Genomic DNA, 15743 nt, shown 5'->3' with positions numbered 1-15743 from the left:
AGGGAAGGCAAATGGTTAACACCAGGCTTGTCTTGAACAAGCATTGCAACTGTAACCATATCGTCTCTTTTCCAAACATACAGGATGGTGCAAAAGTAGATATAGAGTTATGGAAAAAGAAAACATGTACAATGCTCAAGATCAGAGTAAATTATGTTTTATAGTTAATCTTTAATGCATCTGTACAAGAAGTGCCATTTGTGGCTACACAACAAGTACAGATAACTATATGTGCAATGAGAAATGGAGGAAGATAGTTTACATCAATGTTTTATCAATGTAGTTAGCCTGCTGGCCTTCATAGGAGAATGGACCAATGGAAGATTTCAGATGTTTTCAGTCAAGCACATTTCAAAATAAAAAGAAAGGGATATTAAATAAACTTTTATAGAATGAATTAATTAGCTCTATTATTGAGAAGAGGCTTAGCTAATTAATTTTCATCAGAAATTGTCATATTGATACCAGCTGATGTGAATCTATGTTTATATATCGATAATGTCATATTGAACAAGAAAGATTTCTTGCCAACTCGCAGTTTTAGTGCCAAAATTATTTTACTGTGAGATTATATTAGACATATGCAAATTGTTTGTCATGTTTATACCAACATAGAACAATGGATGTTTAAACATTGTTGATAATATACATATATTACATATATATGTATATGAGGGTTTATGTATATGTAAATGTAAGTGGTACCGTTAAGCACACACACCTACTTAAATGCCTCTTATATTTGTATTTGCATGTGCACATATATGTGTGAATGTGTGCTTGAATATTTATGTAAGAAAGGATGGATATACAGATGAATACACACCATGATAATTTTCCTTTTATTTTAAAATAGTACCATTTTAACATCATGTTTGATTGATTATGATTACAAGTGTTATTTGACAATAAATATACTTGATCCAAGTAATTCATAAGCAGATACTCAAATGTACAGACAGATGTAATTTTTCATCATAAACATTGAACCAACTGTGCTGAACAAGCCTGTCCTAGCAGTGTTAAGTGACTGATAAATTACCTAGTGGAGATAAATTAGTACAGTTAAAAACGGCTAAAACCAAATATAGTATCTGATTCAGGAGATGAAATGGCAGTGAATCTGTAGTATAATCAGTAATGTTGTCACCATTTAAATGTTATATATCTATACTTAAAGGTCCTGTTTCTATTTTTCTGTTTCAAATTGGCATTTATCGCAAATAAAATTTACATTATATCTCAAAAATGAATTTCTTACAGTGACATCTTTAACATTTTAAAATGGAAAGGTAGATTTTAAAGTCAATAACACTTACAACATATAACTACCAAAAGGACTGAAGTTTATACTTCTCATAACTCATTATTATATATATAAGAAATATACTTTGTGTAAACCTTTATATTATCTATATATGTGTATGAATGTGTGTATGTATACATATATTCTTTTATTCTTTTACTTGTTAGAGTCATTTGACTGCGGCCATGCTGGAGCACCACCTTTTAGGCAAAGAAATCGACCCCAGGACTTTTTTTCTTTTTCTTTTTTTTTTGTAAGCCTGGTACTTATTCTATCAACCACTTTTGCTGAACCACTACTTTATGGAGACATAAACACACGAACATTAGTTGTCAAGTGATGGTGGGGGCAGAGGGACATATACATACATACATACATACATACATACATACATACATACATATACATCTATATATATATATGATGGGCTTCTTTCAGTTTCAGTCTACCAGATCCACTTACAAGGCTTTGGTTGGCTCAAGGCTATAGTAGAAGACACTTGCCAAAGGTGCCAAACAGTGGGACTGAACCCAGAACCATGTAGTTGGGAAACAAGCTTCTTACCACACAGCCATTCAATTTGAAACTACATATATATTATCATAAACCAGTCTGCTTCCAGTACAATGGTTTGGCTGCCACTAAGTACTATTATTGGTTATGATATACAGAGTAAATGTGAGAGAAATTATGATAAACACAAGTGTATATCACTTGTTCTTTCTGATCCTAACAACAGAATAAATTACAAAAAATAGTGTTTATCATATCTTCTCATAAGTTGTTGCTATCTAAGTAATATTACTTAAAATAATCCCCAGTTTCATCTAATATTGAATATCATAAAAAAAAACAACCCCAGAAAACATTTCATTTCTTATACACTAGAAATTTAGATTTAAAATTCTTATATATACCTTCCAAGCTACCTTTCAGCACATTTGAGGGATTTAAACATATTTGATATGTCTAATTCTCATTTATACTTTAACTGTAAGTATATTAAGAGAATGTTTAAGAATATTTCCAGTTGATTAATTTCTATTGTGAGTATAATAAATATTCTTAATTTAAATTAATTAAATGCTTTGGAACCCAATATGTACCTGAAGAAATATCATGCAAAAAAATGTCAGAAAAAAGAGTAATCAACTTTCACTTATTTGCTGATAGTTATGGATGAAACTAAGAAATTTTCTAAAAATTCTGAAATAATTGCCTTTATTTTTTTCTTAACTAGCAAAACTTGCTACGGTTTCAGTCGTTAATATATTTTGGTGATTACCCTATTAAGCATAAGGTCAAAAACTGCAAGCTGGAATATGATGTAAAAATAGTTTGATAAATTTAACATTAATATTTCTTTCTATATTTGTTGATAGCGATTATGGGTGAAAACTGTAACAAGGTAAGGTATAAACAAATACTTTAGTATAATTTGTGATTAAAATAATTTAAGGTCAACATTGTTTTGTTTTTTTTTTTTAATTTTTAGTCATCACTTACTTTTGTCTAAAAACTGGAATATTCCTCGAAATCCAGTGTAATTTCCAGGGCCCGTATCAGAATGAAATTCTAAGATGAGACTGCGTCCAGATGAATAATGTTTCTTTTGTATGGTGCTAATGTTGCCACACACTTCATAATTCCAGCTACTGTATTGGTTCACTTCTGCTCGATCGAGATCCAAGAAGAATTTTAAAAAGTCTGTACACCTGGAAAATAATATAAAAATAATAAAACAATTAATTACTAGTGAATAATTTGGCAGTTTCAACAATCAACAACTTTAAGTGCAAAAATCATTTACCAAATTCTGAACTTGAAATCTACAAAAAAATTTAAATTATGAGTTGCTGTAATAATAATGATGATGACTTCATCTGAAGCAAAACTTTGTATGGAATATTCTGCAGATAATATCAGCTATTTATCATAAATATTTTCTATTCTTTAGTATTCTTTGTCAGAAATTAGACATATAATTTTTCAGTGTAACCTATTTACCCCAACTTGAAATATGTATAAAGCACATTTATAAGGCTTCATGATCTTAATAATTATGCAGTTCTCACTTCATTTAAAACATTTCTAAGTTGTGTAATTGTGAATAATTCATTAAAAACAGACAATGCAAAGAGTTATTGCAATTTTCTCTAATTATCAAGTTAATCATGTCTGCAAAGGAATTTTGTTAATACCATGATTTCTACTGTGAAAGTTGATGTGAGCGGATATTAATACTGAATATTTTTAAGGTTTCAGAACTTGTACAATTAATATCATCAGGCTACACTATATAGTTCACTTCAGATTGAGATCAACCATCAGAGTTTTAGAGAACATAAACAATATTTATTTTAATCAAATGTTTCCTTCAAAGGTGTTCTTAAAAAAACTGAAACAATAATTAATTTTGCATTGCTGTTGTTGTTACTGTTGAACCCACAAGACAAATATGATAGAGTGAACCTATGATCAAAGATGTTCCAGTTACAACCATTCTATCTTTATGAATGTCAAAGACCAAAATATTTAACATTTCCTTTCTGTCTTTTAAAGTTGGTCACAAATTTGACTGATATTTATTTCTAGCAAGCAGAATGTGACGATGTAGAGGTTCATTGAAATTTAAGTAATACTCAATATTGTTGTTGGTCGTTTAGTTGAGTTACAATCTTACTGACAATAAACTCATGCATTGTTGCTTTGTGGATGAGAAGTAACTAAAGGAATTCTTAAAGTGCCTTCAAACCTAATGTACAAAATACAACAAAATGCTTTGGCACAAGGTATTTATAGGAAGTGAATTCGGTACATGGAAATGTATGGATGTATGTATGGGCTTAGAATCACCAATGTATCAGAGAAGGTGGTGGTGGGGAGGGATATAGTCTATGTATGAAGCTCGAGAGAAAGTGACAAGTTGGATTTAAATAAAGAAATCGATCTTATTTTAGCTGGGGTTCGGCTTTGTCAGCCTGAGCTGGGTCAAGTGATTGAGGGTGAGGTCTGATGTTGAAAGACCTAAAACCCTCCAAAATTTCAGGAGCATCAGTGATGATGCATCCTACAGTACCCATGAGAGGTAACATGGAATACACACACACACACACACACACACACACACACACACAAACATACATACATACATACATGGAAAAAGAATTGGGGAGCAACTTTTTTAAAAGAAAAAGGAATAAAATTATATCAAACTGAATTAGAAACAAGGTTTATCAATTGTCTGAATGGAAAAGCTAAATGTAAATTCAAAATAAGCTCATCTTCATAAAACTACAGTAAGCACACAAGCAAAGAAATCTACATGTTTCTGATTAAAAAAAAGCAAACTGAAACAAATGACGATGATGATGATGGTGGTAGTGGTGGTGGTGATGATGTTAATGATGATGGTAGTGATGATGATACCACTGATGACAGTAGTGGTAGTGGTAGTAATGATTATGATGGTGCCAAGATCCCAAATGGGAAACCAAAGAAAGAATTCAAATTATATCAAGCAATAACAAAACTTAAACAGAAGTGACAAAATATTAAATTGTTTGCTATATTTTTCAATTCCTGTTGAAAGCTTTTCCTTTTCTTTTCTTTCTTTATCTTCCTTTTTTATTTATTTTTTTATATATAAATATTCTGAAGAGTCTAATGGTGTTTATTTAGCTAAGCTGTCAGGTTTTTCTAGATAAACAACTTCCTTTCACATTTGTGAATATTCTTTGTTTTTCTTTAAGTTTGTTGACATAGTTGCAATTCATAAGAAAAGGAATTGGGAAGAATATTGGAAGAAAGTATATATATATATATATATATAAACACACACACACATATATATATATAATATAAAAAAAAGAACTTGTATAATGTATAAAATGTAAAAAAATATATATGTATTGATTATTATTCATAGAAGTTGAGAAAAATATGGAAATATATGGTTCAGGAAGTAGCATAATTATCATTTTTACTATTTACTTGTTTATGATTTATTATTCCAGAATTTTCTGCAAGGACATGGTACCATGGTGCAGTATCATCAACTTAATTGAAGGGTTTTCCATATTAGTGGACCATATCTTTCAGTCACACTAAGCATTCTCTGTAAATGCCTCCTATTCAATAAAATTCTCAACATATCTTGTATAATTAAATTAGGTTTGTATTCAGAAACAGTGGCTATATGAAGTAGTTATTGGTTTTTCCTTTTTTTTTAAATTTTTTTTTTAGTTCATTTGAACCATTATGTCCAAGAGTATGCTGGGACAAAACATTCATAATGAGCAAATTATAACTGTACCATGGTAAGTAATTTAATGGATACATTTATTATCAATAAAAAGTTTTAATAATGTGGCCATAATTCAAAAATTGAAAGATTGCATATTTTGTCTCAACATTCCAAGTTTGTCATGATTTATGACTCGGTAGTAGATAGTCAAAAAGACAGTATCAGTTTCTTAAAACTAATAACAGTAGCTAAGTAAGAGAAACAATTATAATAAATCCTTTTATAGCCATTGTTCTTAGAGGCTTAAAGGTACACCAATTTAACAATCTTCATATATACTTATTTTGTTGTGGATGAGTTGCATCAATGAATTTAGCTTTAACATAAGCTCTTAGAGAGAAGAAACCAAGGAAGCATTCAGCAGTAACTCACAATTCAAGAAATATTACAGGACACCACATCATCATCACCATCATCCTTTAATGTCTGTCTTCCAACTGATATGGGTTCAATGATTTGAAAGAATCCAACAAACAAGAGTACAGCATCAAGTGCCAATGTCTGCTATAGCATGATTTCTATGGCTCAATGCTCTTCCTAACACCAGAATGCCTTTCATAGTGTGTGTGTATGTGTGTGTGAGTGCAAGCACACACAGGCATGGTTTTGTGGTAAGATGATTGCTTATCAACTTCATGTTTCTGAGTTCAGTCCCACTGCATGGCATCTTGGAAAAATGCCTTCAACTATAGCCCATGTTGACCAGAACCTTGTGAATGGATTTGGTAACTGGAAACTGAAAGAAGTCCATCATGTGTGCTCATGCATGTGCATGTGTGCATGTGTGTATTTCTTTGTGCTTGCATTTCTCTCCACTACCACTTGATAACCAGTGTTTGTTTAAGTCACTGTCACTTAGCATTTTGGCAAAAGAGACTGATAAAATAAGTACGAGGCTTCAACAAATAAGTACTGGGATCAATTTGTTTGTCTAAAACTGCTCAAGGTGGTATCTCAGCATAGCCATGGTCCAATTGTTTTGTTATCTTCTCTCAATCTCAGCAGTATAGAAAATGCTGAAGAAGAGCTTTTGCATTTTAAATATTATGATAAATCATTAAGTGGACTTTTAACTTTGGAGCAAAATTCCTACAACAATAATTAATTGTTAATGCATTAACAGTGTTTGTATTATAACTAATATCTAATTAGAAATCATTATAATATAAAAGTCATTATTTTGATTGTGCTATAGATTGAGTTAGTTTCTCTGTGTATGTAAATTTTGATATCATACAATAACAGTCCAATGTTATGGAGTAATATTCTTCTACTTAAATAGAGAGGAAAGTGATTTGATTTGCTAGACTAATTATCAGAATAAATTACAATGTCTTTGGGTAATACACATTTTCATAGCAACTCAAAAGTGAAATAATTTATTAAATCCTTTCTAAGCCGTTACAATTGATTGTTGCATCTACAAAATATCCTCACATTATTTAAACACATCTATTTCAATTTAATCATTTCTTTGTTTTTTTTAATATTTTCTCTGTTGTAACTCTCTTGTTACTTCAGTTTCCTTTAAAGTACAGCATAACAATTTTACATTCACTGGACATAGCCCCATCTCCTAATATTTGCATTCTAATACATTCAGTTCTCAGTATTTCCACAAACATTACTATTTTATTTCTCAGCACACACACATCAACATTGAAACATATATTACTTACTAACCACGCTACTTGCAATCATTTTACGTTTAATATTGTTTTATACAATTTTCATTTTCTTTACGCTATGAAATAAATAAACTATCTTACATAATAATTTCATATGAACTTTTGACACCATATGATATGAATGTTTCCTGTTAAAAATATTCTGACACTATCAAAGCAGACTTTCACCTAAATTGTCTTCTGAATTTCTAGTTTAATATTTTAACTGTTTTTACATCCATTTCCACCATAGTTACATGAGAGAGAATGTGTTTTGTAGGAGAAACTAATTTTTACAGCTGGATGCATTATTTATTTGATCACAAAGTGGGAGGGGAAACGTATTTTGTGCATCAGGTAAACTTGAGAAAGTGAACTTAATTATGTGTCTAGTATAGGGTTGAAATGCAATGCAATCCAGCATTTTGCTTTGCAATAACTGTTTTTCTCATACAAAATATGGAAGATGAAATGCAAGATTCAAAATTAATCATGTACTACATCGGAAAAAATATTCTTGAATGAGTTTTTTTTTTTTTAAATTGTGATATTTGCAATCTGTCTTTATCTTTTACTTGTTTCAGTCATTTGACTGTGGCCATGCTGGGGTACCACCTTGAAGAATTTTTAGCTGAATGAATTTAGTTGAATGAATTGTACTTATTTTCTCTTTTAGGTCTGGTATTTATTCTGTCAATCTCTTTTGCTGAACTACTGTGTTATAGGGGCATAAATACAACAATACTGGTTGTCAAATGGTGGTGAGGACAAGTACAAACACAAAGACACACACACACACACACACACACACACACATGCACAAACGATGGGTTCCTTTCAGTTTACATCTACCAAATCCACTCACAAGGCTTTGGTCAGCCTGTTGCTATAAAAGAAGACCCTTGCCCAAGGTTACATGCAGTGGTACTGAACCTGGAACCATGTGATTGGGAAGCTAACTTCTTACCACACAGCCATATTTCTAAACTGTTTAAATAAAGTACCTATTTCAATCTAAAACAAAGCAAATGATATAACATACTATACTATAGTAAGTATAATAGTTACATTTATTTGAAAGTAAAATAGAAAACTAATCATTTTTATTTATCAACACAAATCAACTAATTTTACAGCACTAATTTTCCTTTACAATCTCATATATTTACTTAGGAAGTCATACATCACATCAGCAAATATAGGAAGGTTATGCTTCACTGAGTTCAGAATAAGACTAAAACATGTCATCTGAAATAGTCCTGTCATCATGATTGGAAAATGAAAACATATTAATCATTGACAAATATTGTTCTTTTCCCCTTGTATATTTATTTTTAATTAGTTTATTAATAATGTTTCAACCATTAAATTGGTTAACACTAACCTACTGTGAAAATAAATTAGTATATGGTTTGTTTTGGATATGAAATTTAAAGAGAGAAGTAAACTTAAAATTTATTCATTCATAAATTCTAATTAATAACAAAAAACACAAAACAAGCAATTTTCATTAACAAGGTTAATAGGTTTTACACCAAACTATCTCTCCTGAGTTAGTATGTGACAAGATTTTAACAATTTAACAGAGGGAACAAATTTACTAAACATAATCACCTATTCTGAAATAATCAGTTTTGAAATTGATATATAATCTAATAGGTAATACGCACACACACACATACAAATACATACATACAAACACAAACAGAATGAAAAGAAGCATTCAGGGAAAATGATCATAAAAGAAAAGGGACGGTGATCAATCTTAAGTCATTAGTGAATAATATAAATAGGTAAACCGAAAAAGAATGCCATTTTTCTCTATTAATAATATCTTTAAAAAGTATCAATTGAAAATAACCACCAAAGAATGCTTCAATGGGTATTACTCCTTAACTTCTAAGTCAAGAACTTCATCATTTTCTTAATGACATACTACAATGCAATTTTCTGAGCAGAAAATGAAAATATTGTATGCACTAACCAAGCAGTACACTAATGAATGAGTGCATGCATGTGTGCATGTGAAGGTGAGATAGATAGATAGATAGATAGATAGATAGAGAGAGAGAGAGAGAGAGAGAGAGAGAGCGATGGTGGGTGTGTGTGTATTGGCAACTTTTGTTTTAGTTTTTAGATAAAAAGAAAAAAACAGTACTGTTGATTAATGAAGACACTTTTAACAAGGCATGAAGATAATCAGTTTTGTGGGAATAAATTAACACCTATACTAACATATTCATAAAACAATGAAAAACTTAACAAAAAAATTGGACTTAATTTATATATGCAATCAAACAGAATTTGAGCATAGTTAATAACATACATTTCTATAACAAATTGTGATGAATTGACACCTCCTAGCAATTGTACTCACTCCATAATAATATGTTATTATTTCCTTACATGTCTAACTAGACTTAAAATATCAAAAATCAATGAATGCATAGAAAGATAAATGCACATATGTACACCATACATAATTTTTTAAATGCATCATGTGCATACATCATTATAGTAAATGCCTGATATAGTCACAGAGAGTTTCATGAAGACATTAAAAATCACATATTACTAACAACTTAAAATTTCAAGCCAAACTTTCAAGCTTGAAGAATTAATAATATAATCAAATCAACTTGTAGCAACTTCGTAACATAAAATTACCAGAGAAAAATACAACCAGCTGTATAATATGACAGCCAGCAGAATGTGTGACTTTATATGAATAGAGTATGGACAGATAAAAATATATTTTGGTGTATTTAGTTGGTTTCAAATGCACCGAGGTGTGTTCAAGTGAAGTTAGTAATGAGTATAGTTATGAACTACTGTGACTTCTTCATGTGAAATAAGTGATATTCTACAGCACATGACAAAAATAATTTAATTATATCAATTTATGCATTCATTTCAGATCCCAAAAAGGAAATTCTGTTTTTCAGCCTTCAGGGGTTGATAAAAGCAAGTACATAGGAAGCACTTGAATTTGCTAAAACAGCTATATCTTTCTCCAAACATTTTGGCATTATGCCCCTGTTAGAAATCATGTTTACCATTGTAAAGAAGAGGAGAATAAAAAGCGGGAAAGGAGTAGGAAGATAATATAAATTTTCTTTAGTTTGAATAGAATTTTTAGCTTACATTGTGTAGTTCTGATAATTTAGAAATTTGCATAAATTGTTGGAGAATAAAAAAAATGCAATACAAAAGATATAAGGAAACAAACAAGAGTAAAATATTTTGTTCTCATGTTACAATGCAAACAATACAGATTTTTTAAATGTAAGTTTCTAGCTTCCAGCATGATTTTGGCATACAGTCAGGCCATCCTTAAGTACTTATTTTAATGATAGCCATCATCATTGTTAATGGTACAATCTAGTTAAACTAAATGACAAGATTTTTTGCACTACTTTACTTCTCAGGACAAATACTGAAGATTTCCACGCTAACCCCTAAAGAGAAAAATAATTCATAATCCTACATATGAGTATTTGTGATATGTGTGTGTGTGAATCAAATGGTGGTGTTACCAGATTTTCAGGCCTTTCTAGCAACATCAATTCAAGAAAGTGCTTAATATGTTTTCTAGATTTTGTTTCTTTGATTTTGTGAGCGAGTGTTTTAACTTCCTTACATTTGCATAATTGATTTTTCTCTTCATTCATTCCCCAATCTTTCAATTTTATTCTACAGTTCATATTTCAATGAAGACATTCATTGTCACATCATTCTTTCAATGGCTTCACAGTTCAGTATCCATTATGAAAACACCAATACTATGTGCACAATGTTGTTAGCAAAGAAATAGATTTTTTAAACCATTTCAGTGAGACAAAATGTACAGTAACAACTCAATCATATCATCTTTACATGTATTTGTTCCTTTTTTTTTCTTATAGTGTATCAGATACTATTTGATGGATATCATAAACATTGGAATGAAAAATATATATTTAAAAAAATATAACTTACAATATCATGTGTAAAAACTGATGGTTATAGACACCAAATAAACAGAAACTGTTTCATATTTTAAAGAGTGAAAAAATATTAATGGACAAAATGAAATCTTAACTATTGAAGCTGAGATTGTAGATCATTTATCAAATCGTAATAGAAGAGTACTTTTTATATTTTTTTTCAAGAAAGCATAGTTACTGATATGTACTTAAAAAAGACTTGTCGACAGGAAAGATAAAAAGACTTGTGTAGAATAGAACAAACTGAAAAGAGGTAATAGACTGATAAACTAATACTGTGTATATTATTACAATATATGGAAAATTCTACAGCTAACAATAATAATGAATAATTTTAAGATCATTATAAAGGTAATGTTTGCAAAAATGATTACGATGAGGACAGTCATTTCACATTAGTGAAATGGAAATAGAAACATTAAGTTATTAAGCAATCTAAGTGATCAGGTTTATACTAGAGGAAACTGATTTTTTTTTTGTTGTTGTTGCATTTAATTATATTGTATAGTTCTATGCTGGCACATGCAAATATACATAAGTACAAAACTTAGTATATGCAAACTATTAGAACATTTAGTATTCAAATATTTCTTTAAAATTTCACCTGTTGAGGTCCCAATTGAAACTATAATTTCTTCTATAATACTATTGACAAAAACTGAATATATTAATAAATGTCTGCTAATGATATTGACAATAATGACGAAAAGATGGCAAAGAAGTAAAAAGATGATGATTATGATGATGACAGAAAAATAATTTATTTCAATGGAAAGAGAACTTTGATGTCACTCAATAGATTTCAGTAATAACTTTACTATTAAGGGAAAAAAAATGTCACATCAAATCAAGCAAAAGCTTTTATGTAGAATGGATGAGCATTAGAGTCAAGAAAGAACAGAAAGAAAAGATAAAATGTGAACAAAAAAAAATAAATAAAATGAAAAATCAAGGAACTGACAGGCTATTAGAGATGAGATTATGATGTAAATGTCTAAATATGATTAATATTTGTCATTATTATACAAACCATTGATCATAATGTTGTACCCAGAGACACCAATATGTACAAGCATGAGAAGGTGTTTTATGTTGAGAGAGAGAGAGAGAGAGAAATGTCACAGATGGCTTCAAAAATTTGTAACAAATAATTGCTTCTGATATAAAAAAGACAGACCCTGTTGCACTGGAGAATTACCAAAAAATACAGCTTTAAACTTGATGCCAATAAATGTGATATGAAATTAAGATTAGAGAGCGTAAAAGAGAGAAAAAGAAAGAGAAAGAATACTTTCAACCCCCTCCTCAACCAAAAATGGTAGAGATGATGAAATCATACATGGTACCAATAAACAGAAAATAAAATCCCAATATTGCCTTATAGAAATACATATTAGTTTTAATGTCACTATCGCATGATATTATTTCAGAAATGATAATAACATATTGAAGTAAAAGAAAAAGTAAAAATTATTTCTAAACCTTTTTATTTATAATTTCATCAAAAGTCAACAATATTTTTATACATTGCCTCTTCTAAGTTTAATTAAATAATTTATGCCTAAATGCATCAAATATTTCCTAAAAACAAATTAATTCTTATTTTATAACATTATATACAGTAATTATATAAAGACGATTGCAAAACAAAACTGATAAGAAATTTGCAAATAAGTTTGAATTAAAATAATTAAGTTAACTGCAAATATTATATGTTGATACAGAAATGAAACAAAAGTGCAAGAATCAGTTCATCAAAATCTATATATTCATTATTCTAAAAGTTATCATACCTATCTACTAAATGCAACATATATTTTATAATAACAAGAAATACAAGAAATTCAATAATCCCAATATTCTGTAGCTTTTAATTTGTACTTGTTTCAGTCATTAAATTGTGGACATGCTGGGGCACCACCTTTGATCTTTTTTTTTTTTGTAGTCAAGTGAATCAGTCCCAGTATTTATTTTTTTCTTTTGAGTTTGGTTCTTATTTATTCTACCAGTAACTACCTGCTAAGTTATGAATGTAAACACACCACCACCAGTTGTCAAGCAGTGATGGGACACAAGCATGGACACACACACACACAGAGTCAGATATATATATATATATATATATATACATATATGACAGGTTTATTTCAGTTTCCATCTACCAAATCCACTCACAAGGCTTTGGTCAACCTGAGGCTATAGTAGGAGACACTTGCTGTGGGGCTGAACCCAGAACCATGTAGTTAGAAAGCAAGCTTCTTACCACAAAGCCATGCCTGCACCTATAAATATGCTCATTTTCATATCGAATTACTTTAATTCACCATATGGGACATTAAAACTTCATTAGACTAGGTGAGGTTCTGTCAGCTACAATAGATTTTCTCCTGCAACTGATATGATACTGGATGTGGTGATAGCGATGACAGTGAAGATGAACCAGTGATCAGATCATTGGAACTGTATTTGATTATAAGTATCACACAATATTGTTCATAAAAGAGGGTAATAAAAAATAAAGACTGGCAGTGAATGCAATTACTATAAGGATGATGAAGGTAATAGAAGTCAATGAAATGAACATTCTGTTCCATATAATAGATTGTTACCAGATTGCTGAGGTAGATAAATTCACAAGTTGGTAGTAATAAATTTTGGTTTATAAGTAATCAGAATTAAGAGACATAAGAATTTCTAAGATTTCTCTCGTTTGCTTTTAGTGATATTGTGCCACTGACATTACCATTACAAATAGAAAGGTTAAATAATTATTATTCAACAACATTAGTAAATTATCTTGCATTTTTTGGAAGTTATTTATTGTTTAAACTCAGACCAGCTCTAACTAAGGAGGCCTATACTTAAATATGTTTCAGCATTCACCATGTCATCCCTATGTCTTTATTATTCAATGTGCCCTTTCTTTTTTTAAACCAAAAGGGTGTAATCTGATGAAGATTTGGGTACTGTTTCTATCAAGTCAAAATTGAAATTGTTTTCAAGATACCTTCATCAATTTTATGCTTGATTTTGTCACAGATATCCATGAAGAAAAATGTTCAAATCCCTACTCTATTTATTTCCTGGTGTACTTTTGCATAAGACAAACCCTATTTTCATGGAAGAACAATGTATATTTTGGGGGAAAACAAATTCAATATGGCTCATCATACACTCAGTACCCTATCTGTTGTATGGTCAGATTAGACAGATGCCAATATTTTGTTACATTTAAGAATAAAAGGAGTATGTCTTATACATCAGTATATAAGGTATTTACCATTCTGCATCACTCGTTATGGCTACAAGGAATAGCAGCAAGCTGGCTGAATTCTTAACACAATGGAAAATATGTTTAGTGGCATTACATTCTGAGTTCAAATTCTGCTATGGTCAACTTTGCTAGTCATCCTTTCAGGATCAACAAAATAAATATCATCCAAGTAATGGAATTGATGAAATCAACTAGCCCCACCCCCCGCCTCCTACCAAAATTCAGACCATGTGCCTATAATAGAAAGTGGAAAGAATTATGGCTACAGAATACGCCAAACATTTGTTTATTGTTATTTAATATTTAAAATTATTAACTGTAGATTGTAGCATAAACTGCAATAACAAAAAAATGTATACACTCAGAATTACAATTACTGTAGGTACAAGGTCTAGACAAGCATCTGCAGCTAGCAAGCCATGCTACTCCAGACTGATAACAAGCAAGACTCAGAAACTATTCTCTGGGTGCAGGCTTAACTGGATGGTGGTGCTTGTCGCCCCCTTGTAAACATAAGGACACAGGAAATGTGTCAAAGCTGACTTCCTAGGGCTAAATAGCGGTGGTATGATTCCCTTTATGGGACTGTCACATTAAGTTGACAGTATACAACTGCTCTAGCGTACCACCACTGCTTATATCTCTCTGAGATATTTAGAAATATAATATTTCTAATTTTAATTTCGTTCTTTCATCTTTACAGGGTTTTAATGTTTTGAAATATTTGAGAATTAGCAGGAAGTTTGTAACAGCTGAGTTTGTTCAGAGATTCCTATTTGAAAACTATTAGGAGTAAAATGCAAAGAGTCCAAGTAAAAACACAATATAATACTTATAGATAAGTTTGAACATACAACTTTTGGATTAACATTTCAGCACCTTCAACACTTTGAAGTCTGATGATTCATAAAACAATGAACCGAAGAAGTTTTTATATGAATAACACTATTCTTTACATTTCAAATGTTTTACATTAATGTTTGCTCTGCTGAGCAACCATCATAAACATTTTAAAATATTTCAAGCTCTTTTTAATAACTCATGAAGTTCTAAAATATCACTTTTTAAAAAAAAAATTCTTTATTCTGTCAAGAAATATGTCAAGTGTGTAAACGTTATCTCATGCAAAAAGAGAAAGACTGAAACTTCCTGATTCTTTTAGGTACTCAATCTATAGATAAATAATCTTTTTCATTTTTTTTAG

The 15743-nt window shown here is 30.2% G+C and overlaps 1 protein-coding gene across 12 annotated transcripts in view; it reads right to left on the bottom strand.

The window, feature by feature from the left end:
• The window catches only part of LOC115210389 (bone morphogenetic protein 1), a 2987986-nt gene that overhangs the window by 623346 nt on the left and 2348897 nt on the right, over positions 1–15743 (bottom strand). For all 12 annotated transcript variants that reach the window (XM_029778966.2, XM_029778967.2, XM_029778971.2 and 9 more), the window contains one exon: positions 2813–3021. In XM_029778966.2, the coding sequence (XP_029634826.1) occupies positions 2813–3021 (209 nt within the window). The remainder of the gene's footprint in view (positions 1–2812; positions 3022–15743) is intronic.

The sequence above is a fragment of the Octopus sinensis genome, linkage group LG4, assembly GCF_006345805.1.
Source record: "Octopus sinensis linkage group LG4, ASM634580v1, whole genome shotgun sequence".
NCBI lineage: Eukaryota > Metazoa > Mollusca > Cephalopoda > Octopoda > Octopodidae > Octopus > Octopus sinensis.
This window is presented reverse-complemented; position numbering and strand designations above follow the sequence as displayed.